A 19,892-nucleotide genomic window follows, 5' to 3' on the forward strand; every position below is an offset into this window, starting at 1 on the left:
GGAGAGGGAACAGAGCAAACGAGAGGAAGATGGCCGAGAAAGTCGTTGCTCGGACAAACTACGAACGAAACAGACGACCAGCAGCAGCTTGAACTAGCGGGCTGTCCCACAAACAACGCCGCAGATAAAGTTTGGACTTGCATGCGGCTCTGCGAAACGAACCGCCGCATCCCTGCCCGCCTTGCCCTGAACAGAGGTGACGGAGTCCGTAGTCGTGATACACTCCAGCTCTCACTCTCACTTTCTCTGTTGAGTGAAGACACGACGCCGCTGTGGCGACGAGCGAGCGAGCGTCACTGCCACTCACTCGCATCCTCACTCACTCGAAGCTTCCCGCACGCTGCCGCTCCACCCACGTGAAGCCAGCGGGCGTCGGACTTAAGATCTGCCTCCAGCGTGACCCTCCGCCACTCTCTTCGCAACAACCCTCCACCCTTCGCCGCATCCACCACGCGCTTCTAGTACATCTCCGCCACCTCGAGTATCGTCTGAATCTGAGTAACGCCTTCTCCCATCGAACATGTCCTGAGCGTACAACACCACGGCGACATCTGTGTCACTCGTTCCCACCATGGCTGCCTCGCAGGGCCTCGCGAGGCTGCGAGAGCAGACGATGAACAGCGTTGAAGATGAGGAAGCCGTCACTGTCAACACTCGCGCCCTGATCGATAAAGTACTGGCGCGGTATTCGGGCGAGTGGACAACGCTCCGAGAGCTCATCCAGAACGCCGCCGACGCCCAAGCACGAAAGGTCACGATACGATTCGAAACGTTGCCTTCAGCGACAGTGCCACTGCCACATTCAGCCGACCCTGCTCAGTATCTGCAACACACTATTTTGCACCACACCCTAAAGACGTTGGTGGTTTCCAACGATGGCGAGCATTTCAAAGAGACGGACTGGCAGCGCCTGAAGCGCATCGCCGAGGGCAATCCGGATGAGACCAAGATTGGCGCGTTCGGAGTGGGTTTCTACTCAGTCTTTGCTGATTGCGAATCTCCATTCGTGAGCTCCGGCAATCAGTCGATGGCGTTCTACTGGAAGAAAGACTCCCTGTTCACACGCAGAGGCAAGCTGGCGGATGGCGATGTGCAAGGTACTACCTTCTTGTTAGACTACCGTAGCCAAACGACGCCTGTGCCGCAGCTCCTGAGCATCTGTCAGTTTCTAGCCACGAGTCTTACATTTGTTGGCTTGGAATGCATTGAACTATACCTGGACCAATGGAATTTGCTCACCCTGAACAAGAAGATGGCGCCAGCTGCGAACATCAAGATCCCCAACGACGTCAACCCTAAGACGAGAGACGGTCTCATGAAGATCACGGACGTGGAGTATCAAAATGCGCAAATAGATGCGCGATGGATGAACGTGGTGGGCTGGAACCGGCGCACGCAGACTGCCGCTCCGTTGGCTACACAGCAGCAGACAGATGCTGGGTCAAGTCTAAGATCTTTCTTTGGCAGGCTTACTGGAGGGGCGACTGCTTCAGCAAGCACTCGGAAAGCGCAAAAGGAAGAAGATGCGCTGCAGCAGGCCATTCTGGAAGATTTAGCTGGACACAGCACAGCGACCGTATTCCTTCGCATCAGCACTGTCAGTATCCAAACAAACGTCAGTCGACAACTTTCTGCAGAGCTTGAGCGTGCAACCAAGAAGCCTCCTCCGAAACGTACGCGAATATCAATACTGACATCTTCGTACGACGAATCCGAAGCCTCGATGAGCACCACATCTGGCGGGAGTGCTTCGAAAGCCACGGAAATATTCTCTTCGGTACTTCCGACAAAGAACGGAAAGATATTTATCGGGTTCCCCACGGCACAGACAACCGGCTTACTTGCACACATTTCTGCTCCCTCAGTGATACCGACGGTGGAACGAGAGAGCATTGATTTGAACGCACGATATGTGCGAGACTGGAATGTGGAGATGCTTCGGGTGGCGGGCATCGCGTGTCGCATAGCATATACAGGCGACATGGCTGAGTTGCGTGCCAAGATTGAGAGGAATATGGCCGTCGCTGGCCGCAAAAAGGTGGCTTGGGACGATATCTCGGCGGTCATGCCATCTGCAGTTCACACCTATAAGCAGTACAACTTTCAAGAATCGACCCCGTCTCTGAAAGTTGGACAATACATCGAAGAGGCCTTCTGGACATGCAATCAGAAATCTAGTATCGATGTGCTGTCGACGCGTGGTGTCTTGCCGAGCCAGCAAGTACGTGTTGCTACGGAAGACTTGAGCTTTGTGGAGGGGATCCCAGTGATTCCGGATGAATTAATGGCCAAAGCGAACGAATTTCTGACGAAGTTGCGAGACTATGGACTCCTTTCCGACATCACTACTGGAGATATCAAGAAGGAGTTGGAAGCACAGGCGCTCACGGAAAAGCAGCTCACGGAGCTCATCAAATGGGCGTGTACCAAGGTTTCCAGGCAGGAAATGGATGCAGACGCTGTACAGATGCTATTCGATGGCACGGTCGCAACGTTCGGCGAGGAAATGATCAGCATGTCCGGCAGCCCAGTGCTACAACTCGGCCAGGTCAATACCTTCGTCAACAGTGCGAAAATACCCGTCGATCTACCGACTCCACCGCAAACCATTCCCTTCCGATTTACCAAAGGGCTAGCACCTTCACAGCTTCAATCGATTGGCTGGGATGAGCTTCAGCTCGTGCCATGGCTACGCTGGATCATTGAAAGCGATGGCAGAGGATTCGGAGCCAACGGCAGTCCGACATCAAACCCAGCTGTGGCTTCGCAAATCCTCCCCGTCATATCGAAAGGCTGGGATGCTCTTTCACAGTCGTCGAAGCAGAGCGTGCAAGAACTCTTGATTCCTCGCACTGTTATACCCACGAAGCTTGGCATGCGTAGACCTCCTCAGGCCTATTTCGGAAGCGTCAAGCTTTTCGACGACCTGCCCACCATCACTGGCTTACAGGGAGTGAAAGAGAAGTTTCTCAACGCGCTTGGTGTGCGGAAAACAGTCGAGCTGAATGTAGTGTTTGAGCGGCTGATGGCGAAATCGACCACCGGCGCAGCAGATGAAGCGAAATGGAGCCACGTCGATCTGATCAAATATCTTGTGTCGGTCAAAGACGACATCCCTGCAGAGGACATGAAACGCTTGCAGCAGACGCCTATATGTCCCGCAGAGTCACGCAGTGGCGATCAAAGCGACAAGGGCAGACTGTACCGTCTCTCTGAGCTCTTCGAGCCGGATGACAAGATTCGGCGCCTGGCTCTTCCGGTGTTGCAATGGCCAGGGCAGTATCGACCATCGACTGCGGAGGGTAGATTCCTGAGGTCGCTCGGCCTGCAACCGTATCCGGCAGTCCCTGAACTTGTCAATATTCTTTCAAAGGCCATCGTTGGCAGCGATTTGCAGAAGCATACTCTCGACTACTGGATTGTCAATGCATTTCAGTATGGGTACCACAAATTTCCCGTCGCGGAGATGCAAACAGCTTTCCTGCCTGTTGAGGCACTCCCTGGCGAGAAACCAAATATGGTCGGACGACCATCGCAGCTGTATGCCAACCCAAAAGCATCGGTTCTCGGGTTCCGCATCTTGCGTCAAGATCTGCAACAGCACCATGCTCTCTTTGGCGTTGCGTTGGATCCTCCAATCGAGAAGTGTGCTGACAAGCTGATTAAGACTCCTCCCGCAAACGCTTCACAGGCTCAAGTCCTCTTCGGATACTTTGCAGATAGGCTCACTGAGATCGGTCCTAATGGCAACCTCGCCGAGAGGTTGAGCAATGCGCCGATAGTCCCTACCTCAGATCGTAGGCGTGGAGACAAGGTTGCACAGACAAAATTCATTGCGCCTCGATCATGCTATCTAGGTGATGGACAGCAGACGTTCGGCGACATTTTCGACTACGTCGACTTTGGTCACGAAGCCAACACGTTTCTGCTTCGGATTGGTACCAAACACGAACCAAATGCGTTCGAATTGGGTGGGATGCTTGTTCGACAACCGGGCAGGCTTCTCGACACTCTTGGCACGGAAAAGTACGCCAACCTACTTCGCAAGATTGCCGAGAGTGCGCCTAGCCTTAAGAAGGACAAGGCATTATGGATGGGCCTTAAAAGCTCGTCTTGTCTTCTGGCTGACAAGCTGGTACGCTCTCCCAAGACATACGACGATGAGAAAGAAGAGCTCGACGAGGAAGAAGCCATTTTCAAGGAGGTTCACCTGGCCAAAGCTGCGGAAATTGTGATTGTCGACGACATCACCGTGTACAGGATCTTCCAAAGCAATCTTCTTGCTGCACCGCAAGAGGAGGTCTTGGAGACTTTCTACAGCTCCCTCGAGACACCTTTGCTGAGCAGACTCGTCGAGACCGATCAGCGTATGGGCGCGCCTTTGCGTGACCAGACACCAGGAGGGAAGTTGCAGAAACTACTCGTTGAACGTTGCCGCTTGTTCTTGCACGATCATTCCTCGGACGTGATCAGACATGATGCAAAGTGGCTTGAATCAAATATGACTGTCAAGGTGACCGAGTTCTTGCAAGTGACACGACGACTGAAGGGTTTCCGTGGGTTGCAGCACACTGAGAAGAAAACTGCAGCGCTGCATCAAGAGTCCAAGAGAGATGCGACTCTGTTCGTCACGGCTCGGCCGGATCTCTACGAAGTCAGTCGTGCAGTCGGGCCATTACTGCTAAAGCGGCCAAGACAGCAAGACTTTCTTGCATTGGAAACAATACTGGAAAGCGATCTTCGTAGACTGAAGATAAAGGGCTACAATGTGGATCGTATATTGCGACAGAAGGCCGCAGAATCACGAATCGCCGAGTCCGAGAAGCAAAAGCGCGAAGAGGAGCGTCGTCGGGTTGCAGAGGCTGAATCGCAACATGAACCGTCGCAGCAACTCGAGATGCCACAACAAGCGCCAGCCGCTAAGAGCACGACGATGACCCACAGAGATATCCAGCCGGAATCACCGGACAGAACATTGTCCATGCCGGGCTCGTTCCATGACCCGCTCGAACGACCACGCTCATCCGGGATGGGCAAGAAATCCGGCGGTCTCTTCAGCAACATACAGAAAGCACTTGGTCTAAACGCCGACAAGATTCGAAACGACCCTCCAGGTACAGAGGTCGCGACCTCGTCTCGCGATGTTCAGGAGAATTTGCAAAGAGCCATCAACTCCACCAGGGGATATGATTCTTCCACCCTGTTCAACCCGCCACAGACCAACGATGTCAAAGAGACCACCTCCTATTGTGACAGCAGACCTGGTCATAACCTCCAGTACACTGCCGAGCTCAATAATGGCATCAAGCTCTACCTCGATCGTTCCCACTCAGACCCTAATACATTCCTGCAAACCTACCGAGAAGCGATCGCCGTTTTCGTATCCATCCTCTCAGAATTGGCAACGATCTTTCAAGTGTCCCCTCAAGCTATTCATGTCTATCATGATTTGACTGGATCGGCGATCGCTTTCAACAGTAATGGTTCGATCTTCTGCAACCTGAGATACTTTATGCAATTGCACATGGCAGGTATGGGCAGTCCACACGGCAGAGTGGAAGCGTTAGCCTACTGGTACATGACGCTATGCCACGAGCTGGCGCACAATCTCGTCAGCAATCACGATTCAAATCATAGCTACTACACTGAAAGCTTTGCGGCACATTACTTTCAACGCATGCTGGGATTGGCGGGGAGTGTACTGGCACAACAGAATTAGGAGCTCTCTATGGCTGAGGACGAAACTGATACAATAGACGAATTAGCAGCAGGGCTCGCACCCTCAGTTTCAGGCAGTACGAAGAGGAGAGATCGCATCCGCACTTGGGCCTCCACGAGAAGGACTGCGATTACTCGACGTCTTGGTCCAGCAGCTTCATTCCAAAGGAGGAGATCGAGTGCAGCCTCTGTCAGCGGCTTTCGGTTGTAATATAATGCATTAGGAGTGGGATTGGGCATCAGCATCTGCGGTCATCGCAGCTTACATCTGTATAGAAGAACGCGTTCCGACATTGATACCCTTGAATATGATATAGAATAGACGAGACGTGACGTTGTTCTATTTCTTGATATCTGTCTCTATCGGTGAATCATGAATTGCGATCATTCATATGAGCTAATGTGGCTGGTCTATAAAGTTCCTGTGACTCGCGCAGGCTTTCTTCAAAACTGTTCTCAGCTTCTTTGGTCTACACATCTGGCGTTGGAAGTTCAATGTCGGGATGGCCAATGCGATCGTGTCAGGTCAGGACATCAGACTGACTACCCGACGGTAGGAGTGGTTTCCTCGTCGATTTTGATTCCCAATCCGGTCGTTGCTAACCCGTAAGAAATCGCCACTGCTTCGGATGCGTATCTGAATCGAGTCAGCAGATGAGAAATGATCTAAATGGACTTGCTACTCACATTCTCATTTGCTTCTCGTAGGATGCAGTGACGTCCGCTGCCCAGCCGCCGGCTTCCTTCAGTAGTCGCCCAAGTAATGCCGAGTCACGCACGGCAGTATTGGCTCCGATACCTCCTGAGAGATTGTTAAGTCTTGCGGAGCAGAGAATCGGGTTCTCAAGGTTTTTTCCACTTACCAGCTGGAGTCATACTGTGAACTGAATCGCCCATCACCGTGACGCGTGGCTCATTTGGCCACTCTGGAACTCCACTAGGACTCGAACAAGCTGCCAAGTCAGTATCATGTCCCTCACAAGGTATTACGCAACTTACTGATTTTCCAAAACGCCGCTTGGTCCTCGTTGATCTGATCAAACATAGGCTTTACCCGCGGATGCCAGTTCGCCGTCAGCGATCTGGCGATATCGGCAGCCGGCTTCCCAATAATCGCGAAGTCATCGTTTGGAGGCTTGATTACTCCGGATTGTCCATTCATCGTCCACCCGAATTCGACATCGGGATTGTTCATGTCATTGGGACGAACATTAGTGATGACGCCAACCCTGCCACCAGGTCGACTTTCGTCCAGAATACGCCAGACCCCCTCGTCCAGCCCTTTGAACGCTGTTGTTGAAGCTTGTCCGTGAATGCCTCTGGCTCCTGTGTCAAATGTCTTGATTCGACCTTGTGATACTTGTTTGGCTACTTTCGAATAGATGCCGTCGCCGGCAACGAGCAAGGAGCCTTCCTCAGATCTTGAGCCATCCTTGAAGGTAGCATGGACTCCGTCTGGTGTCAACTCGTATCCTGTGACTTGATGGCCCCATCTAATGTAGGATTCGCAACCTTCTAAGAACAGTGCTCGCATCTCTCCACGAGAGATGCCAATGGTCTGATACCAAAATGTAAGCGAATGCTCCATCCTAACTCTCATCGCTCATCTTAAAACGGAGTGCGATATGAAATGGTCAAAAAACGGCGTTACCACGGCCATGGATACCGACAAGCATGATGGAGTTCTGTCCACTTTACATACCTTGCCATCTCGGGACGCGAGGATTTCCTTAGTCGGCTGTTGCTGTCCTGGAACGGCTGGCCGCTCCCATACGTCTTCAACATCTGAACCTGTGATAGCATTGATAGCACCGAAGCCACGTGTACCGCCTGTTTTTGAGCATGCTGCCCAAAATTTGGGAAAGCCTTCGGGCTCAGGTCCGAGTACGTCTTCGATGGCGTCCAAGCCCTCTGAGGAAAGTCTGAGTCTATAGCCTTGACCACGGAAAGATATGGACTGATCGCGCTCGAAGATCAGGAATGGTATTGAACTTCTCAGCAAAGATCGAGCGAGCAGTAAAGACGCAGGACCCGCTCCTGAAATGAGGATCGGTTTTCGAGTGGTGGCTGTCATGGTGCTGTGTGCTTTCACGTCAAATCACCGATCGCTCTCCCGCAGATATGTATGCTGGAGCGGAGCAACATATTTGCACGTCGGTGCAATTGGGGAGGCGGCTTAGTAACGGCTCTGGAAACATTCCGGGCTCGACACGATTCAGCTCGGTGATGATGAGCAATTCGAGTGAACGCACGTCACGACCGAACCGAACGCTCAGCCACTGTCTCCAGCCACAAGTGGCTTCTCTCGTCAGGAGCGCGGTTGCCTCGAGCTTCAGGCATCATTCCTCCTTGCAACAACTTTCCAGTGGACACAATTGTCGACTTGTGTTCGCCCGCAGATTTCATGTTCAAGACTGTATACAGTCCTGCAGTAAGGAAGTGTTGTTCTCTCTTTTCGTCTTCACCCGTTCGGCGTATCTCAGTGCGAACGACAATGGCAGACACAGATTCAGAAGATGAACAACTCAAAGCAGCCATCGCGCTGTCGCTGTCAGAACAGCAACAGACAGCTGCGTCAGCCGCTTCAACACCAGCTCCGCCACCTGTAGGCCTTGCAGGCCTTGACCGCAAAGCAATGGAGGCAGCACGCTTGGCTCGAACGGCCAGCAAACGCCCAAGATCCGTCTCTCCGCCTCCTCTTCGTGATACCCGGAAGGCGCCCAAAATTATGCAGAAGAGCGTCGACTTGCCCAGTGGCGCCCGCCTCAATATGCTGTCAAGCGCTATCCAGCAAGACCAACAAGCTCGAAAACCAGCTGCAGCGAGGGCAGCGATGGATCATGTGAAAGCGCCACTACCTACCAGTGCTCACCGGAGCTCGAACTCAACATCTTCGAATGGAGCGGGCTCTTTACTGTACCCTCGTGGCGTCATCAAGAAGACATGGTAAGCTTAATAGTCACCAAAATCTCCAACAACGCTAGTGTTTTCCGAATGGTTACCCATGCAGCCAGCTTTCTTCACTTTTACTCCTCGATCGCTCACGCTGATGGGAACAGGGCATTTGGACATGAACGCAATAGCAATGATATCAAGATCGAAGAGGTGTTGGAGCCGCTTTCTGTCCGCACAGCCGTGCTGTCGGCATTTCAATGGGACGTGCAATGGGTTCTGTCAAAGCTGAAAACCCCCTTGAATGGTGGGACGACCAAATGTATCTTCGTCATGCAGGCCAAAGAGCAAGAAGATCGTGATCGCTGGCGAGAGGACGCCAGTGACATGCGGCACTTTCTGCGGCTCTGCTTTCCCAATATGAATGGTCTCATCAACTGCATGCACTCTAAGCTGATGCTGCTGTACGCTTGACCCTCTCTGTTCTGGAATAAGATGTCATCTTTGCTAACTTGATTCAGTTTCCACGCTCACAAATTGCGGATAGCAATTCCCACAGCCAACCTGTTGAACTTCGACTGGGGTGAAACTGGTCAAATGGAAAATTCTGTGTTTATGATCGATCTTCCTCGATTACCGGACGACCCCAAAGCCAAAGCGACCGAATTCACCAGTTTCCAGAAAGAATTGATATTCTTTCTGGAGAAGCAAGGCTTGGACCAGGACGTACGTGATGGCGTCTCGAAGTTCGACTTCTCCGCGACTGAGCACATGGCTTTCGTGCACACCGTTGGTGGTGTCCATTACAGGGACCAGGCTGCACGCACCGGCTTATTGGGTTTGAGTCGCGCTGTGAGGGAACTCGGTCTCGTGACAACTAGCGATCTGGAAATCGACTTTGCGGCGTCATCAATAGGCGCGCTGAACGACAAGCAGCTCCAAGATTTCCACTCGGCTGCCAGAGGCGTGGACTTGGTGGCTCAAGCCAGAGAAGCTCGATCGCAAGCCGGTGCTGCGTTCTTCAAGAAGAAGACTAAAGCACAGACCTCAGACTCAACGACCAATATACGGGACAAGATCCGCATTTACTTCCCTACAGAAGAAACAGTGCGAAGCTCAACGGCGGGAGCAGCAGGGACAATATGTCTGCAGCGAACCTATTTTGAGAGGCCGACGTTTCCACGGGCATGCTTCAGGGACTACAAGTCCAGGCGAGCTGGTCTGCTGAGCCACAACAAAATTCTCTGCGCGCGTGGGCCCAGTGTTCTCAAAACCAAGCCAAATGCTGAAAGTTCTTCAAAGGAGAATGACGGGTCGACAGGCGACGAGTCACAGCCGAAGGGCCAAGCATGGGTTTATGTCGGATCGTCGAATATGTCACAGTCAGCTTGGGGCCAACTGCCAGCTGAGAGGACCGAAAACAAGATCACATGCAGAAATTGGGAATGCGGTGTGATACTCCCCATCTCACAGTCTTCTTCGAACTCGGATGCAAGAAAAGAGGCCGTGAAACTACGCGATTCCAATGGCGATTCGGAAACGGAGAGTGAAGATGAAGAAGGTTCGAAACCTGACCAAGCGGCGTTGGTCTCGCTGGAAGCATTCAACAATGTGCTGGAATTGCCATTCCGAGTGCCTGGAGACCCATACGGAGATCGTGAGCCATGGTACTTCACTGAACAACAGTAAGTACGAAGCCGCAACCCGCTGCATGTTGAAGGCCTCCCCGACGGACTTCTATGATCTGGCGTACTGGGCGATCCCGGTCCGAATGCCGATAAAGAGGAGCATCCTTGGCAGTAAGCAACGTCGTGTTGGCGTACGATCTTCAACCAGAATCCCTACGCACGGCAGCATCGAATCCAGAAGCGTATGCAAGCGAAAGCGTTCATTCTTTCGTAGACGTGGGGAGGCATCATATGGGAAGCTGGACTTGTGCACGGCCGACTGCACATGCCATTTTGGGGGACCCGGATGATCACATGCGGGGTCTTATCTTGGCCGTTGCGCGTGGGGCGGTTCTTATCGACACAGATTGACATGGCGCCATATCTTCGTCCACTCAGCGGCCACTCTTGTATTCTTTTGCTGCACGTAATGCACGATCCGCTCCGAGGACCTGGGGCACTCTGTCACCGTACCAGTGCGTGGAGTCCGCCTACCGCTCGACCACCAGAACATGGCGTTCCGCATGACTGTCTTCGCTCAACAGAGGTACGATTGCCTCCTACACTTTCCGCATCGCGACTTCCTTTTCCCATAGACAAGCTTGTACCGTTGTTTCCTCTCTTCTTGCTACGCACTGTGCTCCTTCACTGCATCGCATTCCTCGGTGTATTGCTTCTTTCCACTTTGACACGAGAGCTCCCACAGCACGTTACCTAAAGGATACCATCTAGCTCAAGACAGCACGCGCCTCTCCCACAGCTGTCAGCTGCTCCACGCTCACCGAGACCGCTCCTGCTCCTGCTCTTCATGATAAGTGCCTGCGACTAAGCAGCACGTGAACGGGCACGAGACCAGGAACTCGAGTCACGTTGCACACCTCAGACGAACTCATACCTTCGAGCGAACTGCTTCACGCTCTCTCAAAATTGAATTCTGCACATTCCGCTAGACCGATTCGCATCATGCAATGGACCGCCGCCGCGATCCTTGAGCCCTCGTTACCGCCGCATTGCGTGCCTGAGAGCGACTTCCTTTTTCGGTTCAGCAGCACCTTTCATACTTGCGTCCCGACGCCTTTGGCCTTTATATCGAATCTGCTCGGCATCTTTAGCATCATAGCATGGCTGTTCGCCCAGCTGCCGCAAATATACAAGAACTGGACGCTTCAAAGTACCAGCGGTCTGTCGATTTTCTTCCTAGTTGAGTGGTGTCTGGGAGATCTGAGTAATTTGCTGGGAGCGTTGTTCACGCATCAAGCAAGCTGGCAGGTTGCCATAGGGGCTTACTATGTGGCGGTCGATCTCTGTTTGGTCGGACAATGGATATGGTACGAGAGGTTACGCCACGGACACCCGGTGTTTCGTATGTGGAAGAGGAGGGACATAAATGACGATGACAGTGCTACGAGTGGTAGCATGGAGCAGGTCTCGATCGAAGGTATGCCACCACTGAGCCCGGTTCGAAGGAATGGATCTGACCATGAGCAAGGAACGGATGCCAGGAAGCCACCGCCAGCCAGACCAAGAGTCATATTCCGAACGCCCACGTTCCAGCGCGAGCAAGAGGAGAAAGAGAAACTCGCATCGAGCTCCGGTACGCCCAGGAACACGGTCCACAGGATCGGTCCCTCTTCGCCAATGCCGTCGCCCTCACCGAGGACTATGCTGTTCATTGCTTGCCTCATTGCAATGGCACACGCGTCACCTATACACAAGCCTTCAGTGCATCAGAACGTGCATGACAGTCAGCCTACGCCACTGGAGAACGCCGGTACCATCATCTCGTGGATGTCTACGCTACTATACCTGGGCTCACGATTACCTCAACTTTTCATGAACTGGCGACGCAAGTCGGTCGCTGGCTTGAGCCCGCATCTGTTCATGGCGGCTTTTTGTGGAAATTTGTTCTACTCGTCTGCACTTGTCACCAACCCCAACGCGTGGAATGACTTCGGACCACATGGTGGGGGAGGTTGGGCGGGAAAAGAGGGCTCTGATCGTGCCCAGTGGGTACTCGCAGCTCTTCCTTTCTTTCTGGGTGCTGCTGGTGTGCTAGGCCTCGACGCTAGCGTGGGAGTACAATTCTTGTTATATGGCGAGACGGAGGAGAAAGTCGTTGTGGTTGACGAGCAACAGGGTTCTCGCTGGCACTGGAGAAGAGTTTCTGGATGGATGAGAGGTTGGGTCCCGTACGGCGATGCCAGCTTGCCTAGGCCGGAGGAGCGAGCAGCATTGTTGGAAGACAGGAGTCCTCGTGGTGAAGGCTATGGCGCATTATGAGTGATGATTATGCATGAGACGGCTACCCGTTTATGAGCCTGCGGCTAAGCGAGCATTAGCTTTGTTTCGAGGTGCACGAGGCATTTTGGGTGACGCGGTGACGTTTACCAATATGGAGTTTAGGAACCTCCAGAGAGCAGTCTCCTGGGATTTGTGTTGATATATGGTACATCGAAGCATTATAAAGCTAGTAGATGGCGTGCTTGAACAGTGATTTGGCATTACCAGGCCTCTTCGCAGGATGAGGTGGAGTCTGTATCGTTGGCCATGCACTCGTGACGTGCTCGCTTTGCTCACCTCAGCTCAACAGCTCTCTAATATCCTCGATTCGTTGCATCTTCTTTTCCTCCTCACTCATCATTCCAAGTGAGCTGGCACTGCGCAACTGTCAGCAACTTGCAATTTGAAGTCAAAATATCGGCCAAGAGAACTCACATAAACTTCTTTCTCTCCTGCACCCTGAGCATTTTCTCTTCAATGGTGCCTTCAATCACGTATCTGGTCACTTCTACCTCTTCCGTCTGACCCATGCGGTGTACACGATCGATAGCTTGTGCTTCCACTGCGAAGCTCCACCATGGATCCATCATGTAGACTCTCCTCGCACAGGTCAAATTGAGCCCGACGCCACCGGCTCTCAATGACAGCAATAGAATTGTGAATTTTGGTCGCTCTGCGAACTCTGCGAGCACTTTTGCTCTTTCCTTCTGAGACATGCTACCGTCAAAGCGTAACCAGGCAATGTTGGACGCTGTGAGAGCTGGAGCGAGGAGATCGAGGAACGAGGTGAATTGACTGAAGACAACAGACTTCGTCGTCGGCTCCTTCTTTTTCAATCGTTTGAGCGTCGTCGTGAGTGTTGAGATCTTCGCAGAACCGAGCTGATTGACTCGCCGCAGAGATATTCGAGGCTTTTTCTTGTTCTCTGTCGCGGCTCTGCTTTGTGTGCTGGTGTAGAGGTCATCTTCATCTTCCACAGCTGCATTCAAGAGGTCACTCTCGTGCTCTTCGTCATCGTCATCGTGCTTGATAACTTCAAACACATCGCGCGCGTTGATAGGCTCTCGGCAGTTGAAGCAGCGTGGCAGTTCTCCTTTTGATGCTTGTTGCTCAATGTAGTCCATCAGGCATTTCTTACAAGCCGAGTGCCAGCACCCAGTGACAGCCTGGTCTTCCATTGGCTCTTCGAAGCATATCGGGCATTCAGTCTCCGACTCATCTTGAATTTGTTTGAGCACATGGGCACCAAATTTTGCGGCGTCTGTTTCGCCCTCTTCAGCCTCGAATTTTTCAATCAACGCGCCCAAATCCATGTCGTCAGCAAGGCCATTGGCTATGTCGGCCGCAGCGGCGGCATCCTCCTCCTCAGCTACGATTGTCTTGTTCCGTGTGAGCACCGGATGGCAGCAGCTTTGTCTCAGCCTCAGAATCTGGGCGAAAATGGTCGTGTAGCTCTTCATCAACGTGCCAGCCTCCACATTAGCATTGAACGTCTTCTTTGCTCTGTGGTAGATGTGTTCGTATACGTCGCTCTCGGGCTCAGAGAATTTCAGCTTCTCTACTACAGTTCGCTTTGATGGCAAAGGCACCAAAGCTTGTCCATCTGGCGTCTTCATATCTTTTGTCCGTCTTAACACAAGCGGCTCCAGTACTGTCTGCACCACGTCGAGCGCACGGACAAAGTCGCCTTTCTCGAAAGGGGTGGTAATGAAAGTCTTCCAGAAGCTGAAATTGCTCCAAGGCTCAACTCGCAAGAAACGCACAAGTGAAAATAAATCTTCCAATCGGTTCACGATCGGTGTTCCAGTCAATACCCATCGGTGTGTAGCTGCAATCTCATAACATGCCTTTGCAGTCTTCGATTGTCGGTTCTTGATCATGTGTGCTTCGTCGAGGATCACTCTCCAGTATTCAACACCAAAAAGCCCGCCAGATGCCGTCCGATTGCCACCAGCATTGGCAACCTGATTGAACTCGGATAGTACGACTCCGTAGCTGGTGATGATCACATTTGGTGCCGAAGAGAGATCAGACCCACAACAAAGCGTCTGCAAATTGGCTCCTTTCTCGCTGCCATAGTACACAAGCACTCTGAGGCTTCCAGTCTTCGACGCCTTCTCGGCTTCACTGGCCCATTGTGCAAGCAACGACATTGGTGCGACAACGAGTGTTGTTGCCGGAGCCTTTTTGACCGACGTCGATGTCATCGATTGTCTCTTCAAGCTGCTGACGGCATCGACTTCGACATCGATGGCATCATGCACCAGGCCTTCGTGCTCCGGAGATCTGTGGCTGTGGATAAGTGACAACATCTCAATCGTTTTGCCAAGTCCCATCTCGTCCGCTAGGATACCTCCAAGGCATGTCTGTTCTTGCACGGGAAAGTCGAGGCTCATTTCGCCGCTATATGGGTTGACGTAAAAGCAGTCTTGTCCTTCGACAGCAGGCAGGTCTTTGTCATCGGCATCCTTGTTGGGCCATGAATACTGTTCCCACAGCGGATGCATACTTTGCTCTTTCTGCTCATCCTTTTCACGATGCTCTTTCTGCAGCATCCAATACAGCGCCTGTTTCTGGTATTTGCGCAAATCCATGGTGAAAGTCGATGCTGGCTCAGCTGTAGGAGTATTAAAGTCGAAGGACTGCGCTTTCTTGTACAACGAATCGAGCTGATCTTGCTCGAGCTCTTCACCCTCCTCTTTCTCGCTATCATCAGAGGGCGTACTGGATCCGCTACCCTCCTTCCTCTTGCTACCGTCTTGATCGTACTGTTCAGCGACTTCCGCAGCTTGCAAGATGCCCTCTCGCTTGTGTTTCGCTGTGAGCTCATTGACTGAAGCTGGTTGCAGGTTGATCTCCGAGAAAAGCTTTACCAGTCCTATTTGCCGCAGTCTCAGGTCCCTCTCTTGCGTCGTTTCTGCTGTCTCCAGAAATCCCGTATTCCGGTTGTCATCGGCCGGTTTCACAAAACTCCCAGCCTCGAAGATCGGACGAAGTAGGAAACATCGCAGCTGGATGTAAACGGTATCGTTGGTCTTGATTCGCTCTGGAGCAAAGACGCAGTGTCCCTCGAACTGGCAGACCTTTTGATCGATCAATGCGCCAATCCATAATGCGGAGTCCTTCTCGAGACGTCCAATTTCTGTCCCAGTCTGGTCTGTGAACCGCACAATCACATCCTCTGTCCGTCTTGCCACCTGTTGTGTCTTGCCTCCTCTTCCCAGTTTGACCTTGGGCGCTTGTCGCACACGCTGGATCTTGACCACATCATCGGCCTTGAGCGAGACACCACTTCTTGTCGCCCAACCCGCCACTCCCAGAGCACCAATGTATCGCATGTGAGGCATTGCGGACAGGTTCGCCTTCTTCGGCGCCGCATCCGATGGAGAAGCTCCATTAGCATTACTTTCCTGTCTCTTCACGTTCAGTTTCCGTTGTGGCGGCTGAGAAGAAGCAGGTGATTTCTTTCTCGGAGACACCGTCGCCTTCCACGACCCGTCGAAGTAGGCGTTGATGGCCTGCTCCAAATCAGTCCCATGGGCTGCTTGGAGGCTACGAATTGCTTCCTGAGGCACATTGTCTCCGACGATACTGATGAAAGTGTCTGCATCGAAAGCAGTGTCGTCGTGCTCGATCGTCGTGGGCGGCGTCTCGTGCAGGCCTTCAACCTCGTCAGGCAGACTTGCTTCGGCGGATAACGTCTGGTCGTGCAAGCCTTCACCACCAGCAAAGAAGCGTCTCTTCTTGAGCGGACGGTCGTCGATGTCCATGCTCATGGTCATGAGCGGCTGTGTTGCCGCTGTCGGAGGAGACGAAATCTCGCTCGCTTTGTTTCGAGCACGATCCAGGGTTCACGCGGCTGGAGACGCGAGCTGGATGACGACGTGACAGCCTCGCGTCGCTTCACTTTTCCGTCCCTGGACTTTGTGGCAGCAACCACCATCCATACTCGAGTTGACACGAAAATCGCAGAGACACGGACCTGTATCAATATGGAGCGAGCAGCCTGAGGGTCTGAGTCGAATCTTTGCTATTGTTAACAAGTCCTTGGCTGCATGAACAGCATGAAGAGCTTCCCCCGAAGCTGCAGCGCAATCCATGCCTTCAAGCCATCAACATGCATCAGGAAAACACTCGCTCAGAGAAGAGCTGCCTCGAGCGTCAGGCAGCCCCCAACAGAAATTACCTCTGCAGCTGAAATATCAAGCGCCAGAAATTACTGCCTGGATCTTTTGAGGAAATATGATACGCCTTCATCTCTGCTTCTGCCATATATTCCGAGCCACGCCAGAGATGCCTATGTCGCCCTTCGAGCATTCAACATAGATGTCGCTCGGACTGCCGATACCACCTCGACTCCGACCATTGGTATGATGCGGCTTCAATTTCATCGCGATGCGGTCACCAAGTCTCTAGCTGGAACGCCACCGAAACAGCCTATTGCTCTGATGCTAGCCTACGCCGTGGACGATCTGCAAGCGAGGACTGGAGGACGCTCCAAGTTCAGCAAAAGCTGGCTGATGCGAATTGTCGACACTCGGGAGAAATATCTGTCGAATCCCCCCTATCCGAACGTTGCGGCATTGGAAAGCTACGGCGAGAACACTTACAGCACCCTCCTGTATTTGACGCTCCAGGCCCTTCCGATGTCGAGTACAACTGCAGATCACATTGCATCACATATTGGAAAAGCCATAGGCATAACAGCAATTCTACGTGGCCTTCCTCTGATCGCTTTCCCTGGACCCGCCAATTCACACAGTAACCAAGGTGCTCTAGCTGGCGATGTGGGGGCCACTCGACAAGGAGCCGTGATGCTCCCCTTAGATATCATGGCTGAGGCCGGAGTGCGGGAAGAGGATGTGCTTCGAAACGGCGCTGACGCCCACGGCCTCCGAGATGCGGTCTTTGCTGTCGCCACTCGTGCCAATGATCACCTCATCACTGCTCGTCAGCTGCTCGACACAATACGGGCGGGAAATGAATCCGATCACGAATTTGAGCATCAAGACGAGGAGGAACATGTCCATCTGCCATCTATTGGCCGTGTAGAAACTCCAGCTCAGGAGGTCGAGCGTGCTTTCGGCGTTTACATGCCAGCTATTGCCACTCAAATGTGGCTCGATCGGTTACAACAACACGACTTCGACGTGTTCCAGTCGAAGTTGAGGACGACCGACTGGAAGCTGCCTTTCAAAGCATATTGGGCATACAAACGTCGTAAGGTCTAATCGACTTGCTAATGCAGTTGCACTAAGCAAGATGAGATACCTCAGACTGAGGCTCCGCTTTGCAATGTCAGAGTCGAGAGTTTGAGTCGAGGCTTCTCATACTCCGGCACTATAACAGATCGCAACATGCTCATGTGGAAGGCCTGCTCCAATCTCCAATTGAGGCTCGCCAGGTGATCCCATACCCGTCGTTAGCAGATGCAACCAACTTTGGCTGAAGGGACACGAAGCATCACAACACAAAGCGGAATCTTTACCACCCCACGGAGACGCAGGTTCGTGTCATGACCTTTGGTCGACGAAATGTTTCTAGTGAACATGCACGTCCAACTTCGTTTCGGCAAACAAGTGGCCCAGACCAACAGATCTTCACCAGTTCAAAATGTACAGTAGCCATTTACTTGAGCTGTGCGATGTGGCATAGATTCTGGAGCTGCAGAAGAGACAGCTTCAGCTGTGTATAGTCATCATATGATAATTACTTGTACAGCGGATCACCACAACCTGTTGTCCGCGCCTTTGCTCGTCGCAGCCTTGTTCACAAGCTTCTTCTTTCTCTCTCCAGTCCTGCCAGCAGAACCAGGTGTCCTGAAGAACAAACTTGGCCCTTGTCCCTCGGCGACCATATGACTCAAGTAACCTCTATGAGCAGAATCTCTGTAGTATTCGAGATGCTTTCTGCTGGTGGGATCTGGCAATCGGAATGGGTATCGCTTTGTGTCGTCCGTAAGCGCATCAGCCACTTGATCTGCATCCAGCTCTTCGACGCCCTTGTCCGAGCTTGCAACGTTGATTCGTGATTGCAGGCTGTGAATGGGGTCCATATATCCCTGCATAATCTTCTTGATGGCGAAGTTCGTGTAGTATCGCGTCGTGACTGTGCCTCCAAGCTTCTCGACAGTGTTGATGGCTTCTGCACTAGCTCGCGATACGATGATATTGATTGGAGTAGTGAGCTCATCCTTGCCGCGAGCGAGCAGTTTCACGCCGTCCTTGACACCGTGTACACATCGGGACTCGTTGAGCTCTTTCAGGGTGATGGGTTGCGAAGGATCGAGTCGGCCTTGGTTGATCCAATCTTGGATGCGGTTGAGATTGACCTTGGTCATATCGACAGAGAAGCTGCATCACCGTCTCAGCCTTCACGTTCAATCTGAACTTCTTCCCAGCATGACTTACGCATTCTTGAAGCCTCGCTTTCCAGCTACCACCCAATCTGGCGTTTGTCCACCATTGAAGCCGGCAGGGACTTTTCCGTGCTGCTTCTGACCCTTATGACCACGCCCAGATGTCTTTCCCTTCCCACTGGCTGGTCCTCGACCTCGTCTGATGCGCTTATTGTAGGAACCTTTTGTGTCGGACAAGGAGGACAGAATCGAGGCGTTGCGCTGTTGACCGAGGAAGGGGTAGAGGAAAGGCGCGATCGGCTGATACGTTGGCTGGGTTGGTATTGACACTACTGCGCGGCGCAGCAGCTGTAATCGTGGCGGCATGGTGGTATGTGCTGCATGGACTGATAGCGCTGGTCGAGCGCGACAACGCTGGTGTCTCGAGACCTCCGAACTGGCCGCAGTCCCTTCTGCCAAGGCGCAGCCACTGCTCACCAGCCACAACCCCGAACCACATGCTGTCTGGCCGGCAGCTACGAATCATCGACATCCTCTACTAATGTCGAGACGAACTTAACGGTGCTGTGTTGTATGTGTTATCTACTCTCCACATCTCCGCTTCCGTCGTGAGAGCCGAGACTGAAAATGACATTTCGATGAGATGGTCCCCACAAAACGCAAATTCGGCGATCTAGTAAGTCGTGAACTCGGAAGCAACGCTTTAAGGCAAAAATACCACAAATGCTGGATCAAGTATCGCAGATATTGTCTCGACTAAACACGTGGTGCCGACTGCTTGGTATAAAGCGTGTGCTTCGCTCAGACGGGTTGCTGGTCGCAGCCATTTCTTACGGCTTGAATTTGGTCTGGAAAATGCTGTCTGCTGAGAGACACGCTTCCCCTGCTCAGTATCCCGATGCTATCAGAGAGAAATGAGGCAAACTTTCACAGAAAGGCTTCACCTTTCCGGGTGAACAGGAGCGATTCTATGAGTC

General features: G+C 52.5%; 7 protein-coding genes across 7 annotated transcripts; 4 read left to right on the forward strand and 3 right to left on the reverse strand.

The window, feature by feature from the left end:
* Window positions 1-571: 571 nt before the first annotated feature.
* On the forward strand, window positions 572-5,719 carry CKM354_000947900 (uncharacterized protein; the record flags this gene model as incomplete). The annotated part of the gene is made up of 1 exon (XM_044804903.1): window positions 572-5,719. One exon carries the CDS (start codon window positions 572-574, stop codon window positions 5,717-5,719), a length of 5,148 nt encoding a protein of 1,715 aa, XP_044660838.1.
* A 542-nt stretch (window positions 5,720-6,261) lies between these two features.
* Window positions 6,262-7,792, reverse strand: CKM354_000948000 (uncharacterized protein; the record flags this gene model as incomplete). Its single annotated transcript, XM_044804904.1, has 5 exons — window positions 6,262-6,355; window positions 6,406-6,520; window positions 6,582-6,671; window positions 6,718-7,276; window positions 7,421-7,792. 5 exons carry the CDS (start codon window positions 7,790-7,792, stop codon window positions 6,262-6,264), a joined length of 1,230 nt encoding a protein of 409 aa, XP_044660839.1.
* A 420-nt stretch (window positions 7,793-8,212) lies between these two features.
* CKM354_000948100 (uncharacterized protein) lies at window positions 8,213-10,299 on the forward strand (the record flags this gene model as incomplete). The annotated part of the gene is made up of 3 exons (XM_044804905.1): window positions 8,213-8,664; window positions 8,778-9,074; window positions 9,132-10,299. 3 exons carry the CDS (start codon window positions 8,213-8,215, stop codon window positions 10,297-10,299), a joined length of 1,917 nt encoding a protein of 638 aa, XP_044660840.1.
* Window positions 10,300-11,240: 941 nt separating this feature from the next.
* CKM354_000948200 (uncharacterized protein) lies at window positions 11,241-12,557 on the forward strand (the record flags this gene model as incomplete). Its single annotated transcript, XM_044804906.1, has 2 exons — window positions 11,241-11,715; window positions 11,767-12,557. 2 exons carry the CDS (start codon window positions 11,241-11,243, stop codon window positions 12,555-12,557), a joined length of 1,266 nt encoding a protein of 421 aa, XP_044660841.1.
* Window positions 12,558-12,855: 298 nt separating this feature from the next.
* CKM354_000948300 (uncharacterized protein) lies at window positions 12,856-16,339 on the reverse strand (the record flags this gene model as incomplete). The annotated part of the gene is made up of 2 exons (XM_044804907.1): window positions 12,856-12,934; window positions 12,993-16,339. 2 exons carry the CDS (start codon window positions 16,337-16,339, stop codon window positions 12,856-12,858), a joined length of 3,426 nt encoding a protein of 1,141 aa, XP_044660842.1.
* Window positions 16,340-16,612: 273 nt separating this feature from the next.
* On the forward strand, window positions 16,613-17,788 carry CKM354_000948400 (uncharacterized protein; the record flags this gene model as incomplete). The annotated part of the gene is made up of 1 exon (XM_044804908.1): window positions 16,613-17,788. One exon carries the CDS (start codon window positions 16,613-16,615, stop codon window positions 17,786-17,788), a length of 1,176 nt encoding a protein of 391 aa, XP_044660843.1.
* Window positions 17,789-18,282: 494 nt separating this feature from the next.
* CKM354_000948500 (mitochondrial 54S ribosomal protein YmL10/YmL18) lies at window positions 18,283-19,281 on the reverse strand (the record flags this gene model as incomplete). Its single annotated transcript, XM_044804909.1, has 2 exons — window positions 18,283-18,910; window positions 18,968-19,281. 2 exons carry the CDS (start codon window positions 19,279-19,281, stop codon window positions 18,283-18,285), a joined length of 942 nt encoding a protein of 313 aa, XP_044660844.1.
* Between the last annotated feature and the right edge of the window lie 611 nt (window positions 19,282-19,892).

The sequence above is a fragment of the Cercospora kikuchii genome (genome assembly GCF_019650295.1).
Source record: "Cercospora kikuchii DNA, contig_00006, whole genome shotgun sequence".
Taxonomy (NCBI): domain Eukaryota; kingdom Fungi; phylum Ascomycota; class Dothideomycetes; order Mycosphaerellales; family Mycosphaerellaceae; genus Cercospora; species Cercospora kikuchii.